Source organism: Phoenix dactylifera, chromosome 8 (genome assembly GCF_051530095.1).
Source record: "Phoenix dactylifera cultivar Ajwa chromosome 8, Ajwa_hap1_PhDact_Kaust_v1.1, whole genome shotgun sequence".
Classification (NCBI taxonomy): domain Eukaryota; kingdom Viridiplantae; phylum Streptophyta; class Magnoliopsida; order Arecales; family Arecaceae; genus Phoenix; species Phoenix dactylifera.
In genome coordinates, this window is record NC_143197.1 from 5534854 (window position 1) to 5555154 (window position 20301).

The following is a 20301-nucleotide window of genomic DNA, read 5'->3' on the forward strand; positions in this document are numbered from 1 at the left end:
CTAGAATTAATGAATTTATAGAGGAACGCAGTGGGGAAGACTCCCATATCATTCATCTTCCAAGTTAATTTATCCTCCTCCCTATTTAGTATATACTGCAAAACTGTATTTCCTCCACCACTTGCTCCTGACATTAAATAGTATTAGAGGCTTAGAGCACAATATTGTTGTCCTGTAGGAGACCAAGCATGCAAAGTATGCTCATCAATCATAAATCTGCACTGCTGGTTGTGGTTCTTGAGATATTCTATCATTACAGAGTTTACTTGGTCCTTTTAAAGTTTTGTCGATCCAGTATGTAGCTGTTTATAGTATCTGTTTATGGGTTCAGTATCTCATTTCATCCATTCTTGGCATACCTACATGACATTTATGCACCTTCTACTTGAACTTCAATTTTCACTTTAACTTTAGACATCTTTCCCGCATGCACATTCATCTCATTGATGCTAGAAGTCACATCATTTGATAGGTATCTCTTTGTGTGTATCTTGTAAGTCAAAAACCTTCATGATGGCTATTATTCTGCTACACAAATTCATCAAGAGCCAAGCAACTTGTTCTGCATCTTGAAATGGCATCATTATAGTGTCCTGACAAGTTTTTCCACCTATATGCAGTGTCAAAAATTCCAGTTAAGATTGATGGTGTGAAGGACTTTACTTTTGAAGAAATGGCACTGGCAACGAACAATTTCAGCGACTCCACTCAAGTTGGCCAAGGAGGATATGGAAAGGTCTACAGAGGTGTTTTAGCTGATGGAACAGTAGTAGCCATAAAACGTGCACAACAGGGATCTCTGCAGGGTTCAAAAGAGTTTTTCACAGAGATAGAGTTGTTGTCAAGGTTGCACCATAGAAACCTGGTTTCTTTGATTGGTTATTGCGATGAAGAAGATGAACAGGTATATTTCTTTCATATGTAGTCATTTTACTTTTTGCAACAGTGTTTTGGGGATTCAACTTGCCTTTCAAATTACACCATCAGGTTGATGGTTGACCTAAAGGATATGGCAAGATTTAGTATTAGCTTGGTCGGTCTTAGTAGTCCTCCTTTGACATAGATCTCCTGTTTTATGTTAATAAAGACGCTTATCATTAAACAGAAGCAAGCGTCCTTAACCACTTTGCAGAAAGCTTGGGATAGTAGCACAATCTTGTTTTAGTTCTCGTGTTAGTTAAATAAATCTCCTGACTGCTATGTCAAACCTTTAACAGCTTCACCTCCTCCAACCCCACAAAAGAAAGAAAGAAAAAGAAGAGAGAAAAATTTATTATAAGTAGGACACTTCTTATTTCTTACTATAATCAGCTAAAAGATTGAAGATAAGGATCGTCAAATTGTAGAATCAAAAGAAAAGAAAACAACAAAAGGTGATATGATCAACTAAAAGGATATTGGAGGTTTAATAGGCACGGATATGTCTCAAAGAAATTGGGCTGATCCTTGCTTGAACACTTCATTCCAAAAAAAAAGAAAAGAACTCAATGTTTGAGAATAACGGGAATAGTGGGTAAATCAAGAATAATGCCTAGAAGTAGTATTATTGATCAGTTCGATTTTCTAGAAGTCAATTTGCCTTGTAATGAGATCATCGATAGTCAGTTGTTAATTTTGCCAAATCTAGATAACAGGAAACAGGTGATAGAGATAAGTATTATGAAGCTTGATATTGTGGCAAGCCAATCAAACAGTGAGAGTAGCTCAATGGTGAGCTTGTCTCCCACAGCATGTGTTTAGAGCCTCACTTGACGACAATGGGCAGTGGGTTATGATCTAGGGCACTGGTGCCATGAAACAAGAAAAAGCAAGTGTTGATACTTGATAATTTGATAAAGTCAATTATTCACCAACAAATGCGAACAATATAGTTATAGGACTGAACACATGAACATGCCACCACAGCTGGGGTGCGGAGCTTGACGCTCACAGCATGTCTATAGAGCCTCACTTGAAGGCCATGGGGCGGGCTATGATCTATGCACTGGTATCATTGACATTACAGAAGCAAGTATAAATGAAACCAATATATACAATATAGGACTGTGTATGAGGATGTCACCATAGTAGGACTAGGGTGCATCTGTAGATGTTAAGCATTTGAAGGACAGTCTCTTACAAAGAATAAATGGATGGATCCAAGTATGCATATGTGTGCTTGATATGCTATAACACTGTCTCAACAAATAAGCAACAATGTGTGCTTGATATGCTATAACACTGTCTCAACAAATAAGCAACAATGTGTGCTTGATATGCTATATCCAAGTATGCATATGTGTGCTTGATCCAAGTAAATAAATAAGTAAAATACATATGTATGCATGTGTGCACTGTGATGTGTAGTTATGTGCTTGATATGCTATAACACTGTCTCAACAAATAAGCAACAATTTCAAGGCTTGTTGCTCATGCCTGAACAGAGCATTTCTAAGCAGTGACAAGAGGAAGTCTTTGACATGGATAGCGCAATCTTGTATTACATAATTCTCATTTCTTTTTGTTTTTTTAGTTTGTTAAATATGTTCTTGAATCAAAAATACTTTGGTAAAGTGGTCCAGAACCAGCACCATCATTTTTTATGATATAAATTTATAGTGATCTTGGTAAAGTCTTGATTGATATTGATAATGGTAATCTTATACATTTATAGTAACACAATCACATTGATCAAGCGTTGTCCCAATTATTTGTGGTTGGCCTGATGATTTTTTTGTATTCTTCATTATTAAGGTTATCTCTGGTGTTATCACAATTTTTTTTTTAAAATCCTTTTCACAACTCTCATCAGTACTAGCTTAGTTCTTGCTCCATGACTGACACAGCTCGATCACCTCTTTTTACATGAGCCTATTCAAATCTTCTCTTCACATGCCCATACAATCTAAGTTAGTTATCCATCAATTTTTCGTCAAGTTATGCAACTATTATACCTCCACAAACTGGATTTTCCCTAATCTTACCACACATACATCTCAATGTTGTCGTTTCTTCCACATCTATCTAGCTTGACTGAGTCCTCTAACTGACCAACACTCTAGTTTATACAGCAAAATGGGCCTTGTTGTCATTTTATAAAACTAGAATCCTGCAAGTGCTACTCACATGATGAGAGGGGACTTTGGGAATCTGGAGTTCAGCCGTGCTGGACTCCCTGCAGAAACTCTCAATTTAGCACGGTGGGTCCTCTTGTATTGGTAAATTGAAACATGGAGTTGAAGTGGCGGAGGATTTGAAACAGGAGAGTTCCCATTATAATAGTAAAAGATTTTTATTTTAAATTGCTAATGCAATATAATGAGAATGTTAATACTTTCCTAAAAGTAGCTGCTTAATATTCATGGTAACATTATCTCCAGGTATTTCCCTAAGTATCCATTATGGTGTGCATTTGAATGGTAAATTCTAAATATAACTTATTTCCTATCTTCATGTGGTTTGTCCTTGCAGATGTTGGTATATGAATTCATGGCAAACGGTACTCTTCGTGATCACCTATCTGGTAAGCATTTGTTGGTTCATCTTGATCCCCTGAAGTCACAACCATCATTTACATGATAAGCATATTCCTTTTTCCCCACTAGCACTGAAAGGGTTACATTCCAAACTACTTACCAAAACAAACTGTCTCTCATAATGTTTTTATAAATACAAATTAATAAAGTATTATTTGGCATTATTCATCATTTCATCTTCAAATGAACTCTTATATGATGAAGTCCTTAGGACTTATGTTATGATAAAGGAGGATTTATCTTTGAGTCCTTAAACTTGTTCGCGACCAAATGATATGTTGTTACTAGGACGACAACATTATCGAGATTAGGTCGTTGTGTGACATATACGTTGGTTGTCCTCTTAACCAAGGAGTGTGGAGACACTGGTATGCCATACAGGTGAAGTGTAGGAGTACATTTCACTGAACGTGACCAATTCCGGAAAGCTCTACTGTCAAGAGATGTTCCGAGTAGATATGGGTATAAGTTTGGCCCTCTGACCTGAGATCGCAACCTGTGACTAGCAAGCAACTCACTGTACTTTGGTACCGGACTACCTGAATTTCTAATTCAGTGACGGAAGGTCACTGGGTGCAGTCAAGTACTTGCGTAGTCAGTTGTGAGTCGAGATGGAATTGACCCCTCCTGCAAACAGGAGATAATGTCTTGTGATTAATTTAGCAAAATCTTGGCCAGGGTAATCCCAGTGAGGAGTCACGGGATATCTAAAGTTAATCACATAATGGATGTACTAATTATAGGGTTGACAGTGAGCTCTAAGTCATCCTGGCATTAGGAGTCAAAGGGATTGAATTATACAGTAACCATAGTCCAGGGTTTCAGAATATTTGCTTCGCATATATTCGGCCTATCCGGACGTCGGGTACCATTGCTAGATGGTCACATCGATTAGTATAGGAAGATGTTCCTATACTACCGGCTTAGGTTCGAACCTATGAGGTCATACGCATAGAAGTTTCTAGGTTGATCAAATGGCTGATTGATGATTAAGAATCATTCAGGGGTAATTTGGTCAATTCGATTGACAAATTATCCAAAGCAAAAGTTGCATTAAAATAATTATTAAATTATTGGAGGACTAATTAGCAATTAGGTTGCTAATGAACTCAATTTGATTGAGTAAATTGGGCTTAGGTTGAGCCAAATTGAATAGGATTCAATTTGGGCTGCATCAGGGTATGACCTAATTGGATTGGGTTCAACCCAAGTAGATTGAGCTTGACCCAATTGATGGGACTTGACCCAATTAGATTGGGCTTGATCCAAATCAATTAGAAGACCTTATTTGATGAGGATTATGAGTCCAAATAATCAGAATTGGATAAGGAGAAGAATCCCTAAATTTTAGGAACCCATCCTTATCTTCTTGGAGAAGAATGACACCTTAATTTATTCCCAATATTTTCTACGCCTATCCTCTTTATTTTTGGCCAAAAATTGGCGTGATAAGAGAGGAGGCGTGCGCTATAATTCCTATAAAAATGGCGCCTTAAATCTTTCTAGAAAGATTTAGATGAATTTCCTAATTTGTAGGGATTGCATGGTGCATGAAATAGGGTGGTCTGCGGCTGAATTTTGGATGCATGAATTCCTATCTTTTAGGGATCCAAAATGCACGAAATTTGGATATGTTTATCTCCTCTTAGCTGTCAAACCACCAGAATTTTTTGAGAATTTTATCAGCCAAATTAGTTGGCTAAATTAGGTGTGATACGTGGGGGGATCTTTTGGCTATAAAAGACCCCATGCCTTGGGTTCAAGACATACCATATTTAGAGGTTTCAAAAAATTCTGAAAAAATTCCCTGAGGGCCTCCATCCCTTCTTCTCCTTCTTCCTCACATCCATCCTCCATCTCCTTGAAGAACAATCAAAGGTTGAGTGTTTAAAAGGAGAAAGATTCAGCCATTGCTGCGTTCCTGCGCGAGCTAGCACTCCCGCGGAAGACGATCTACCTAGGGCTTCGCGTGTACTTCTCATAGAGGCCATTCGTGTGCGTGGCTGCGAAGTCAAGGATCAGATCTATAAGTTTCTTCCATCATAAAAGGTATTAATCCCACATCAATATTTTATTTTGGAGTCAGGGTCTAGGTCTGATTCCCCGAGGTTTTACCCTCCTTTGGGGCTCCTCACGGAGTTATCTCCAGAATCCATTCGATGGATATTCGGAGATTAATCAGAATAGAGTTCTTAAGTTTTAAGATCTGATAGTTAATCATGCATGAAAGTTTTAGCATAATTGTTTAAACGATTCCGGCATAATCCTATGTGTTCTTAAGGTGCTGATTTCTAGATTTGATCTTGTAAGCATGCATGAATTAAATTGTTTGATTCGATTTTTTCGCTGCGTTTTAAAACTTAAAAAGAACTACGTATGGCTTGATCCCCCTTATGAAGGGGTACGTAGGCAACCCGATCAGGTTCAGCCATGGTTTTAAAAAAAAAAAAAAAAAATCAGCCTGCTTAACACCGAAGAACCTAGGATTCACTTTCAGAATGCATTTTGCTGAAGTGTCTGAAGTTGTTTATCAGTTGAGAATGAAAAGGATCTAAACATTAATTTGATATTTTTTGAGGTGTTTTCATGTTCTTTAAAGCATTGTTTCTTTTATTGCATTTTTTTTTTGTCTATAAAATGACTATAATTTCGATGATAAATCTAATTAAAGTGCATAAATCATTTCATTCAAAAAAAATCAATAAAATGCAGAATAGAGAGTTAATTTAAATACATTCCGACGTCTAAAATCTTGTGGAGTGTCAATGTTTCTCGTAGGTGTCGAGGTCATCTTCGTTTGCACGGAGCTCAACCCAATTCTCTATCCATATAGCCCTTTGGTTTTGTAAGCTCGTTGGGCCACTATAAGGTACATAGCCCAGATGTCGCTCTAGGAGTCATCTGCCTAATAATGCGATTGTGAAGTGACTCATCCGGTTATGCCAACAGAAAATTTCGATCCATAAGTTGCTTTGAGCTGCGTTGGATAGTAGCCATTGGTGGATGACATGTCTGAAGCACAATATCTATAAGGGAAGTAGTTGGCACCATATCCATAAGGGAAGTTGCTGATACCATATCCATAAGGGAAGTTGTGATACCCAGTATTTGGGCTCGTTCCCTTTGACCGGCCCAAAGTATTTGGCCTAGTCCTTCGTGCACGTGCGAAGGAGGAAGAGACTTCCGATGGGAGTCGTCTTCCTCTCCAAGATGGTCGAACGAAATTCAACTCTAAGCCGGATTTCGGTCGCAACTGGGCCTATTTAGAGGCCCTCTTCGACTCCTCTCTCACCCCCATTGGATATCCAACCCGATTTGAGCTCACTGTCAACGTTCTCTTCATGTTTCCTCTCTGAATGCTAGTCGCCATTCGTGTCGTCGCCACGTCTAATTGCTGCCGAAAATTAGGTAAAGAATTCGTCCATCTTCAATTTACCTTTCTCCTCTTCTTTTCAAACCTTTTAAAACCTCGAATTCGGTTGATGATCGCCGAAATTTGGCCGAGAAAGGCAATGCCCTGTTTTTCTCTGTTTTCAAAAACTGACCTTGTTTTCTTCCGATTCCGGCTACCTCCATTGCCAGCACTTGTCGCCGGTGGCTTTTCTTGATCCCTCGCAATGGCTGGAAGCTGTGGCCGGAGCTCCGGTGATCGGGATGCGTTGGTTCCATGGTTTAAGGGGTCGGAACCCCTATTTTGATCCATTTTGGCGCTGCCGGCTGCTAGTCACCGCAGGTCGCCTGTTGGCCGGCTATGGGTTCCGGCCCCAAGCACCACCGCAGCCACCTTTTCTCTCTCGAGAGAACTCTATTTTCTCTCTCTTCTCTCTCTTCCCCTTCTTTTCTCACTCTCTTGTTTCTCTCTCTACCTAGACTCTCTCTACTCTCTCTAGAGATGTTGGATCCAGTAAGGTACTCCTCTTAGTGATTTTGGATCAACCTTGGTGAAGGGCCCTGATCCATAGTCATCGGGGGGCGTGCCACCCTCCCATCTTGGCCTTTTTCAGATACTATTAGAATTGGTCACTTCTGATCCCTATTGAACCATCTGTATCCTAGTCTGAGTATGAACAAATAAATTTTATTTTGATCGGACAGACCGAAGTATCAGGCACTTCTGCTTAGTCAGCCCTATAAGGATATCAAAACTTAGGATTTTTATTTTTTAAATTAATCATGAACAAATAATAATGCAATTTCGGATATTAGGTTCTGAAGGAGTCAGGATTAGTTGGATTGTCTGCTCGTTGTTCGTGTAAGGTAAGTAATTATCTGTCTTTTTAAAATTTTTTATTTATATAATATTATTTTTACATTGAATAAATTGTTAAATGATTTTTATATGATTTATGAATTTTATGAGATGTTGTTTTGAATGAAAAATAGATATGTAATATGGAGTAATAATTTTTGGACTATTGTTATATTGTTTACTGGTCTTACATCGTGTATGCATCTTTTGATTGGATTATGATATATATGTATTTTGTAAAAGAATTTTGATATGTATCAGATTTTAACTCTCAGCCTAACTATATTCTGAATTCTGCCAATTGAGGGTTATGCATTGGCACTTCGATTATTATTGAGCTCATTGATTCTATTTTGGCCTTGCCACAGGGTATAAATATGGTATTTAGGCCCACTTCGCAGGGTATAAGTATGGTTCTATCTTTGGCCTAGCTGCAGGGTATAAGTGTGGCCATAATTAAAGACTGTAGAGTTGAATGTGTTTCGTTTCAAATCGGATTTATGATTACATATATGAATATTTGAAAGATATGAATTTTAATCAATTTGTGTTTTAAAATGAACTTGATTATGTCTTTATACTATTTCGTGGTAATTTATGTTTTACTTTGTATCTTATATTATTACATGAATTATATAGTTAGGGTATTCATTACTTACTATGTTGTCTAGCTCATTATATGACTTCTTATTTTTTTACTTATTGGTCATATATGAAAATCTGGAAGGTCATATGCCATGCCTCCTGGTCATTAAGTTGCCAGGGAGCACATTTACCAAGTTTTGGATTCATGATTCAAGTTTGGGCTTGTGATGTTTAATAGTTCACGGCTTTAAAATAAATATGATTATAAGGGGTTGGATTGGATTTTGATATGCAATTTATCTCTTTTTTCTTTGGATTTCTTTATTTAATCCGAAGTTTCTATATGATAAGTTTGTCATGGTTCATAATGGTGTTTATTTCTTCATCTGTTTATATCAAGCTGTCTGTCCTGATTAAATGCTAAATTTGCCACTCATCTCCTTGTATTGTTCCTCCACTTTGTGAACTTTCTGCATTGTAATCTTGGAACTATTGTTCCATTGCCTCAAACTTGCTCCTATTGATTGACATTCACGTACACTCTTTTGAGCTCTTTGGCAGTATAAAATTATTGAATCTATAGTAGGACTTCAAAACAAAACTGAGATGGCCCAGATACATGGGTTTCAACTTAGGCTTGATAGGCACAAAGAAGAGAATTGTCACGCCCCAAATCCAGGACATAACACGGCTATGCTACCACCCACAACAACAAGAAGCCAACAATATTATTCCTATATACAAATCCATATTAAATAAAAATAACAAAAGGGTCCAAGTCTATCATCCAATAAATAAATAAATAGGTACCAATACAGAGCATCTAAATCCAAATTTCAATGCCAAAAACCCATACCCCCGAAATCCATGAAATCATCAACTAAGTCAATAACCAACTAATAAACTAAAATTCTGCTACAAAAGTCTTTTAGCACAAACTCCGATGCTGGATCATTCCCCGCTCCTAGCAACCTTAATCAATGCATCATTTAAAAAAAATACCATTGCAAAATAGAACATTTAACAATAACAGTGTACTAAAACAAGTAATAAACCAACCATATTCTTGCATATGCATAAATCATGCTAATTTCATAAATATAGTTCCAAGTGCATAGTATAAATAGTCATAAATCATAAGTCATTTAGCTAGTTCATAGTGCAAAACATTGCTCACAGGCATTCGGTGTTATGGTCACTTTGTACCCATGATAGGATTGTCATTGTAATTGACGAAGTATCATAATTTCGATTACCAACTTTATACCTGTCGGTAGAGGGTCGTTTGTGTTGGATGCTAGCTCCAGGTTGTCGATTGACCTTCAATAGGGTTGTTATAGCTATCTGAGAGCCTTTAACCATATTTCTTAAAATAAAATTTCTTAAGTCATATTTTTTTTATAACATATTTTCTTAAATCATACATGAAGAAAACATCGAATGTCTTCATAGAGTCCGTAGTCCATAAATAAGTCTTTAACAGTAAATCAATCGTGAAATCAATCGTTTCATAACAAAAATGCAAATTTCATAAATATAGAGTTTATGTTTTATTAAATTTTTTATGGAACTATTATTTCACGACAAATCATAAGTTTCATAATATCGTATATTCGATCTGAAATTTCAAGAACATAGATATTCTTTTCACGATAAAACAACCGGTAGTTTGAAAACTAGTAAGGAGTATCAGGATTATTTCTCCTTTCGTCTAAAATCTTAAAATTCAACGATACGAACAAGGTACGTCGTACCGGTACCGGTAGGCGTACTAGTCGCCTAATGGATCGGTATGGTTCTGGTTTGAACCGATTTGAACCGGTACTGAATCGGCAGCGTGGTCGCGGAAAAAATTCCGCGAAGCGCGTAGCGCGCATGGGCATGCGCGGACGCGCGCCCGCCGTGTTAAATGCTACTCTATGGCATTAAATGCCCCGTGCGGTGAACTGCGCCCAGGCGCGATTCCCCGTTGCGCCCATGCAGGCACTCTGCCCAGCATGGAGAACCGCGCCCGCGCGCAGTTCCCAGGGCGCAGGTGCGTTACCCCACGCATGGGTACCGGTGCGAACCGGTCCGATTAGCACCGGTACTGAGCTTGTACCGCTCGGTTCCGGCTGGAGCCGGAACCGTTTTTCACGCTGGAACCGGACCGGTTAGGAACTGATCCGGTACAGGTGAACCGGCCAGTATGGGCCGGTTCAGCATACCATAGTTGCGAATCAGTTTAACCTATTTAGTACCATGCAAAGCCCATTCATATTCAATAGCTTTAATAGTATAAAAATTTTAAGAGAGAGAAAAAGGGGATGATTGGCTGAGTGATGGCGGTCGGTGACTCCGAGTAGGTCTGATCTAAATGATTCAATCAAGAATCATGAAGCAGACTCGATCAAAGCCAAGATCGTTTGACAGGGATCATTAATAGTGGGTTTGAAGCGAGAATCGCCGAACCGGTATCGGATGCCGTACCGGTCGGCGTCCGGTACGGTTCGGTATCGATTCAGACCGAACCGAATCGGTACCGAACCAGTTGGGCGTGCTGGTTCATGCACCGGCACATCCTAATTTTTTTTTGGAAGTTCTCTCTTTTTGAACTTTTTCTATGAATTTAAGTCTAATTTGATGTTTTTTTATGTTTTCTTGATTTTTTTTTTGATGTTTTCTGACGTTTCTATGATTTCGGTTTAAGCTAGATGATACATTTTATTGCTTTAAAATGATATAAATCATGAAATAAACAACAAAAAATATCTTGAAATCAAGATACAATCAATTACATATTTTTAAAGTCCAACAATCATACACAATGATATCTAAAATCGGATCGAGTGGCGATGCCTCTCGTAGATATCCAGATTATCAGCATAATCAGGAGGCACATCAACCCATCCCTCTAACCAAGCGGCGTTGTAGTTTTGTATGTTCATCCCATAAGGAACGTGCGCTGGATTATAAGCACTCTTGGATCTCTCGCCGAAGCTTTGGCTCAGAGAGGTGTTCTTTGGCTGAAAATACGGCTGTGGGGGGGCCCATCCGAATATGCTGGTAGCAAAATTCGATCCGTAAGATGCTTCGGGTTGCATAGGATAGTAACCACCGAAAAATGCCTCGGACGCACCATATCTGTATCCGTATGGGATGTGCTGCGGATAATAGGATCCAGTATAAGACTCGAAACCTGATATATCTATGGATCCTACTCCACGTGCAAGATCATCTACAGCTACATCGTATCCTTCTGAATGACCTCGAGGAGCCCATCTTCTATATGCAATTGTATCCTCGCGGGTTCTGCCAGATCGTCCACCGTGGTTCTGATCCTATATAGCATGCGTAAATTGGGACTCATCGGTGTATCGAAGACCATCCTGCAACCGTGTCTCATAAACAGTAGTTTCCTGTGCTCCACTCCCCCCATGACCAGCAGATCCATGACTACCAGAACTGTCATTACAACGGGCCACAGGCTCTAGCTTAGTGCCAACTGGTTTGCACCAAGTCCGAGTTTTCCTATAGCGAACCGACTCGATCTGTGATCGGGTCGGCTCGGTTCGGGCTGAACGGGGTGCTACGGCCTGGTTCAGCAAACCTTTGTTTGAAGGATACTTAACAAGAGCCAGGGTGATGTATCCAACATGCTACCTGATTACCAGGGCTGTTCGGGGCCTCTTTACTAGGATCAACTTGGGTCCATAGAAAAAAGAGACAGAACTCTGTATTGGGATCCATGGGACTGCTTAAAGAGAGAGAGGGAGAAGAGAGAGAAAGCGGGATGCTTTGCCTCTCTTAGAAAAGGAAGAGAAGGCTAGGGTTGCTAAAGATCGTGCCAGGGATATGGTCAATGGCCGAAGGTGGTGAACAACCAATGGCAGCAATCAACTAGCTGGAAAACAAGGGAAAAAGGGTTGGAAAGATAGGGAAACAATGGGTTTTCTTTATTTTTGGCCATTGGCCGCTCACCGGTTGCTTCTCTACCATGGAGGGTCATGGAGAGGCCTTGGAAGTTTGTTCAAGGGTCCGATATCAAGAGGTGGCCGCACTAGTGGTCAGAAAAAGGAGAAAAGCGGCAAAATAGGGGTGAAACAAGGGTTTCTCTTTCTCGGTCGATTTCCGGTGAAATCGAGGTGGGGGGCGGTGGTTTAAGGCTTTGGAAAGAAGAGGAAGCAAAGGGAAGGAAGATCGGGGCTTTACCTTGGCTCCAGTGAGTGTTGCGCCTTGATTTCCAGCAGGCGCAGTGATGAGATGCTGTGAACTCAAAGGGAGAAAAGAGGGAGAAAGAGATAGAATAAGCGGTGCTACTCGGTGGTGGATAGTCATGGAGGGGAGGGGTGTCTAATTATTGAGGAGACCTAGAGTTCCGGTGGCCCTAGTTTTCCGACTCATAGTTGAAGTCTCGTGGAAGAAGAAAGGAAAGAAGACTCACGGTGGAGTCTTCCACCCATCATGCATGAAGCACGCCCAGCGTCGGTTGGGCTGGGCCACGGGTTGGTTTGGCCGGTTGAGCGGACCATGCCAGACTTGGTCATCTCAAGAATATAGTAAGATGAAGAACAATATGCAACAAAGAGAAAAGCAAAATAGCATGAGCATTATACCACCCTAGAATTATAAAAAATAATTAGATAATTAACTCAAATTCTTGATTTTCAACTCTTCATAAACTAAATTCTGATGCTCCTCATTCCCTTAATCTAATCTAAACATTATGTAAAGGAGACAATCTATATGACTGGAACTAGTTAACAACTAAGCTAGCAGACTTCTGCTAGTCTTCTTAAACAATAAACATACTTATGGTGAGTGCATGTGTATATACTGAATCTGTATGGCAGTTGTTTTAAGTCAGTGGTGTGGTCTATATTGAGCAGGAGGGTTCTGCAGTATTATGGTTATAATTCCTCATCTAAACTTTGCTTGCCATAATATTGGATGATTGGATGTGCTTTTATAGGGCTTCCAGATCATGTAGCCTTGTTATAGAATTCTTAATATACTTGTCCTCTTTTTCTCTCAGGTGCTAATATATGATTTGCTGGGCTGCAATCAGTTTTTGACTGCATCGGTTTCAAAGGAACAGAAATTAATTCACTATATAGCATGGCAATCACTGATAAAATCAACATTTTCACATGCAGTGAGACAACTACCTTAGGGAACTAATACATCATCTCTGTTTTAGGTAGTTCTGTCAGTATAGCCTTTTCGAGAACAATAGTTTTATCAGAATAGTAACTGATCCGGTTATTAGGTTTTCATTAGCAGAGTAAGATCTTTTTATTTTTGATGTTTCCAAGTTTATATTGTAAGTTTTTGATTTATATTTATATAGAACACATACCAGAACTGTGAATAACATGTGACAGAAGTTGAGAAAGATTGTATATGTCCACTAATTCACCTGATCAGTGGAGCATGATAATATTCTTAAAATAATTTGTTTATTTTATTGGAAATTTATGTTTATGGTAAAATACTCAACTCAACTAAGCCTTAATCCCATTCTATTAGGGTCGGTTACGTGAATCCTTTTCCTCCATGCCATTCTGTTTAGGGCCATATCATTCACTCCACTTATGTTTTGGACATAGCATATCCCAAGCCCAGATAAAAGAGGAGGATTGTGATAGGTTGATGGCGAGCATAAAATTACAGTCACATCCTATGAACATGATTCATGGTAAAAAGAAATATTTATTATAGCTGTACAAAGTACGAATTCCCATAATTCTTGATTTCTTGGGGTTTAAAATTTACATATTTCACAAAATTTTTGAAATTATCTTCAGGCAATCAGTTTTTTTTTAAAAAAAAATTAAAGGGGGTAGTATTTGTTATTAATGCATCATTTCAGAAATTAAAGCAACTCTGAGACAGTGAAGACTTATATGTAGGTGTTTTACTTGATGCCTTGCAACTGACATGGTTAGCAATGCACCATTCAACTTTATCAAAGCAGCATTCTGCTACCACATCTTGTTCTTGTTAGCCATGAACTGACTTTGATTCCTGCGCCACATTGCTCATATGATACGATGAGCTCTAATTGATCATCTTTATTATGAAACAGCTAGATCTAAAGAGCCTCTAAATTTTTCTATGAGGTTGCGCATTGCATTGGGTTCTGCCAGGGGCATTCTCTACCTTCATACAGAAGCAGATCCTCCTATATTCCATAGAGACATCAAAGCCACCAACATCTTGTTGGACCCCAAATTTATTGCCAAGGTTGCTGATTTTGGACTCTCGCGTCTTGCACCAGTCCCAGACACTGAAGGGACTGTACCTGCTCATGTTTCGACAGTAGTGAAGGGCACCCCGGTAAGTATGGACTAATATGAGTTTTGTTAATAGTTTCCTTGCTATAATATCTCTGTAAATCCACTGCTAGTCTTCACATGTTCTTAATTTTGAAAAACTTATCTGAGAAACTGGTCATCTACTTTGCTGAATTGAAACTTTGGATCTAAAAATGTAAGGGAAATTAATTTAGTGTTTTTTGTGCGGGTGCCAAACATTTTTTTTTCCCAGTTTTTTGGTATTAATAGTGTCTGGTCATGTATTAGCCATCATAGAGGTCAAATAATGGCGGCCACTTGAACCGTGATGGACAATGAAAAGTATACTGTTCTACACTTCTACTGTTTATCAACTTCAAAATGGCTTAGTGCCTAGCCATCTCTTTGATGACTAGAGATGATTTAATAACAAAAATACACCCATACAAGCTATCTGATGATTAATCAAGTTCTGGGCTGTGGAATGGAGATTTGATCAGTTTGCTGTTTTAATAATGATAACCTACATCTGGATATTGAACCATCTGCTCCTGGTGCTGAGGCTTCATGCTCATAGTTTTTACAATGTGTTATTATCTGTTAAGAGATACTTTAGCCCCACAATATGTGGTTTCCAGAATTTACTCAATAAAAACAGCGTGCCTTATCTCCTCAACCTGTGACTGGCTCTGCTTTCCTACCTCATCTCTCAACTTTTATCTTAAATCTCGAATGGTCTCAATCATTTTTATCCCCATTCAGAATGTGACAGCATCATCACATTAAGGTGGATTGTATCATCTCACTGTAGATCAGTCTTCTCAAGATTCAAAGATATCTTCTATAGAATATTAGTCAGAATAACTTTCGGAGCTATTTTAATGTTCTTGACTATCGTTTGCCCAAAAAGAAGACAGGCTTGCAAAATATAGAACCTGTCAGCCAATTGTTTGAGTGAGTACATATATGAAGATACGTAACCATCATTTTTATCTTTTATCACCTAAAACTCCCAGCATATCAGAGGCAGAGAGATGTACCTGAGATGAAGTTGTGATTAGACAAGGAATATTACAAGCAAGGTTCGCCATACCGGTACTGGACCTCGTACCGGTGCCACACTAGCATAGGCGTGCCGAGTGTCAGTACGGTATGGTACACGGGATGCCATGTGTACCGTTATCGGTACCGAATCGGTATGCTATGCCACGTACCGACCGGTTTGGTACGGTACAGCATACCAACTTGTAGAATAGGTGGGAACAGAGATGGGTGAACCTATGTATCCTCAAAAGAGGAAAGAGTTATAGGTTTGTATTTAGAAGAGGACACATGAATTGCCCTAAAGACAACCTAGAAAAAAATATATGATGGGATGCTAAAAGGTGAAACAAAGTTTTTAAGTACTCACCTGTACTGGGTGGTATAGGATGTATTGAACTGATCCGTATGCTACCAATACAGTACCCCAGCGCCACACCCATCCCCCAAAAACTGATATATGATAGAGGTTTATTGCCGACTTCAGCAGTGTACCATGTCCAGGGCATAGGGTACCATATAATATCAGTAAGAAACCAGTATGAGACCCAATGACGAGACTTAAAACCTTGATGTGAAAATTTTGACTCTAGGGAGTCTCAAGTATGATGGGCCTAAAGATGGAGAACTTGGCACTTAAAAGGTTCAAAATCAAAGAACTATGCCATTGAAATTGCTGGCAGCACCAACTGTCATCGACTCATAAGAATAGCGAAGGTTTTGCATATACGGGTTGAAGGAAGTGACTATAGCTTAGAACTCCTCACAAAAATCTAGACAGAGGGTACAAACTTTAAAATGGTCTAAACATCCTATTGAGAAAAAAGATGTGTTTAGTAATTGATAATTTTAATTGCTGCCTAACTGTAAAAACATTTTGATGGGACAATTCTAGACCAGAATATGTCAAAAGAATTAATAATTGCAGTCTCTGGATCTTGCACCAGTAATTCGATCTCTTCGAACATCCCCTGTTGCATGAGTGTCTGAAATCAAGCATCATTTCTAGGTCACAAGCATCAGTGGCTTCCCTTCATTTTCTTATCTCAAGCATCACATTCGCCAATCCTTTTCCATTAGAATAACTAAATGCTTTCCGGACCACATTCTTGTTTTTCATAAGCGGGACTTTATTTGATGCTTACATCTGCATACCTCTCATGTCCTCGTTTACATTCTACTTAGCAAGCTATGGTCTTTACAATCATACGTTCTCTTTCTTCCACATATCCATTCTAGTAAGCATGTTTGAACTTAAAACAAACATGCAATATGTTGCGCTTATAGGATTATTTAGCTGTCAGGTTTTACTGAAACTCTTGTTTGGATGTTTTTCATGATGCCTGTTTTAGATAAAATGACAGATCATAAAACCTGAAAATTGAGTTTCACAAGAAAATAGGCATTCCCTGCTTTTCATTTAGCTTGTTTTATGTCAAATCTGGTCAAATGATTATCTGTTTTGACAAAATTCAGGGACAACCAAACAGCCTCTAAATATTGCTGACGAATTTCAGACTTTAAAAGATTTATAAATTACAGTCATTGATGATATATCAGTATTGTATGAGTGTATACATCATAATCTCAAGCATTGATATGAGAATATGCCCCACCATAACTGATTACTGTCTCCCAGTAATAAATGCTTCACCATTATTGCACCATTCCAACATTGGTCCTCTTAATCACATCATAGTTGCACTGTGCGGTGCATTTATGGATAACTATAATATCATGTTTTGTTCATGTTTTTGGAGGTCCATTGCACTTCATGCCCATGTCTCTTGCAAATGTAAGCTTCCTATACTCCTTTCTTGCAAATCACTCCAAATTCTAAGGTCTTCTTTTTAGAACATTCAATGGAAGCTCGAACCATTCTTCTTGCATTTAATAAATTGTACATCAATTTTATCCTTTACCATTGCATTTCCTAACCTTCTTGGACATTCATCTCCAGTATTTGTGATCCATCAAATTTTTATCATAACATGCATAGATATTGTCTAATTTGTGGATATTCGTACTTGGACTGCATTAAGTCTGTGGTTGTATGACGATATGTGTTTATGGACAAGCATGTTGTTTGTATTTTCACATGTTTCGGCAGTTCTGTGAATTGAATTTTAGTTTTCATGTTCACATTTATAGTGGCCAAGCTTGATGAGTATGTTGCATCACCGAGAATAATTAAATGTGCATGATATCAGCAGTAAGATGGAATGTCTTGAAATGTTGAATACACAGCCTAGTTATAGGAATTAGTAGCATAAACTGCACTGTGGAGAAACTAATGATTTATCTCTTCCATAATGTGTTCATAAATTAACAGGCCCTCCATTTTGATGGTAATGTACAGAGGGATGCCACGATTTCTCCACCTATACATAGATGCATGCATGGTGTATATATATATATATATATATAAAGAAGGAAAAGGTCTAAATACTTGTAAAATAGCAAAAGGTGCATGCTTGATTCTGATCTCACAGATGCATTTTCTTTGCAGGGTTATCTTGATCCAGAATACTTCCTAACTCATAAGTTGACGGACAAAAGTGACGTGTATAGCCTTGGAGTTGTGTTTTTAGAGCTGCTGACAGGGATGCATCCTATATCTCATGGCAAAAACATAGTTCGAGAGGTACGTAACTCACTCGCTGCTCTTATGTCTTTATGCAGATAAAGGTGTATGTTGCTTTGAAACCATAGAGGCTTGTGAGACTAACACCCATTAGCATTCCTGTTCATGAGGGATGCGAGCTTTGTAAAACAAAAATTGACTAGATATAGAGAGAAGGCGTGGGCTGATCTCCCTGTTGGCTTAGGCGAAAAAAGGCACCGTGTCTCTTTTGTACCCCATCAAGGCACATATCATACATATGAGATTAGAAATAGTTTGAACCATGAAGGAAGATTGTAAGATATGAACTGGTTCCCCTTTCTGTTCTTTTCTTTTTTGAGCAAAATGGTGGTGCAGGAGCTCTATCGTTCCTTTCATGAGACAATGGAATGAGAAAAGTATATGAATTAGTAATTTAAACTCACAGTTACACTTATGTAATTGCCACAGTATTGTAGCTTGCTTTAAAAAACCCCAAATATTTTGTCATCTAATATAATGGCAACCCATAGTTCTGCTCATAGCTGTTTCCCTGTATTTCTTGATTCTAGGTAAGCACTGCCTATCAGTCTGGAATGATGTTTTCAGTCATCGACAGCCGCATGGGCTCATACCCATCTGAATGCATTGAGAAGTTTGTATCATTGGCACTTAGATGTTGCCAAGACGAGACAGATGCGAGACCTTCAATGGCCGAGGTAGTCAGGGAACTGGAGAATATATGGAGAATGACACCAGAAGCTGATGCCACACCATCAGAATCCATGGCCACTGATGCTGGTAAAACAGTGACACCTCCTTCATCATCCTTGGCTGCTGGGAACCCTTATGTGTCATCCGATGTTTCTGGCAGTAACCTTCTTAGTGGTGCAATCCCGACCATTGCCCCTCGTTGATGGATAGGTAAAGTTCTGGAGTATCCAATGGTGTAACTTTGAAAGATGAACCGATCTTGTCCTTCTGTTTTGTCTGCCTTCTTTTCTTTGCCTTTTTATGTGTATATACATATACATATACATACATACATATATACATTTGTTATGTGTTATTTGGTATCATTTCATATTGTAGAGTGAAACAATGTAATCTGATCAAATGACAGTTGAATCGATGAAAATTTTGGCCTTGGTTTGATCTGTTTTTTTTTTTGGTACATCGGCTGATCTGTTATATTTGACTGACCATGTTTACACTTGAGCTACTTTCCCTGCATCTACGTACACATGTGCGAGTCCCACCTTCTGAACCAGCAGCCAACTGAGAACGTGTCGGCGTGAAATCAAGGCTAACTCTGAGACAAGATTTTCTTTTTGAGAAAAAGAAACTCCACCTGCTCTCTTAAGATCATAAATTATAGAAGCGATAGAAAGGAGAAGGTGCAAAAAGAGAGTCGCTTCAGAGAGATGTTAAGGGGGTCAAGAGAAAGGTCGGCATGGATGCCTGTGTTGAGGCATCAGTTCTGAGTCTGGCGAGATTGACGAGTTCTTGACAGAGAGAGAGCGTGTTTGCGTGCATGTACATGGGTTTTTTCCTACAGTGCATGATTTACATCTGGAACTCTTATATAGATCAATCCTGTTCTAACTTCTAAGTTCCTGATGGTGATAGCAGGGCATAGCTTTTTTTTTTTTTGTTTTTTTAATGTTTGCTGAGTTATAATCGTTATTTATATTCTATATACGTGAAGCACCATCAAGGATCCATTATAAATTGGTCAGGTATGGATCCTCGAAAGGCAAGTCCTTGGGAGAGGTGTCAACCAAGCGATCTAACAGATTACTGGTAGATGCAAATATAAGAAACGAGAGAAGGATTTTGAGAAGGGTACTTAAATAGAGGCTTGGTTGAGAACCCTCCAGTCCCCCGAAACAACGGGGACATGCGAGTCCAATAAAATTCTCAAAATGTGGTTTAACTTGTCCCCTTCTTGGGGGGCTTCGACGATTTTAAGTTACCCCAGAGTCCGAAGACTCTTCCTTCCCACTGATGACTAGTCCTCCACCGGCAACCACA

General features: G+C 38.9%; 1 protein-coding gene across 1 annotated transcript in view; it reads left to right on the forward strand.

The window, feature by feature from the left end:
* Nucleotides 1–19420, forward strand: part of LOC103702160 (Leucine-rich repeat protein kinase family protein) — a 39441-nt gene extending 20021 nt beyond the window's left edge. Inside the window, exons 18-22 of the mRNA XM_008784475.6 lie at nt 621–904; nt 3451–3502; nt 14417–14667; nt 18175–18309; nt 18840–19420. Coding sequence (XP_008782697.4) covers nt 621–904; nt 3451–3502; nt 14417–14667; nt 18175–18309; nt 18840–19184 — 1067 coding nt within the window. The 3' untranslated portion in view covers nt 19185–19420. The remainder of the gene's footprint in view (nt 1–620; nt 905–3450; nt 3503–14416; nt 14668–18174; nt 18310–18839) is intronic.
* Nucleotides 19421–20301: the final 881 nt, after the last annotated feature.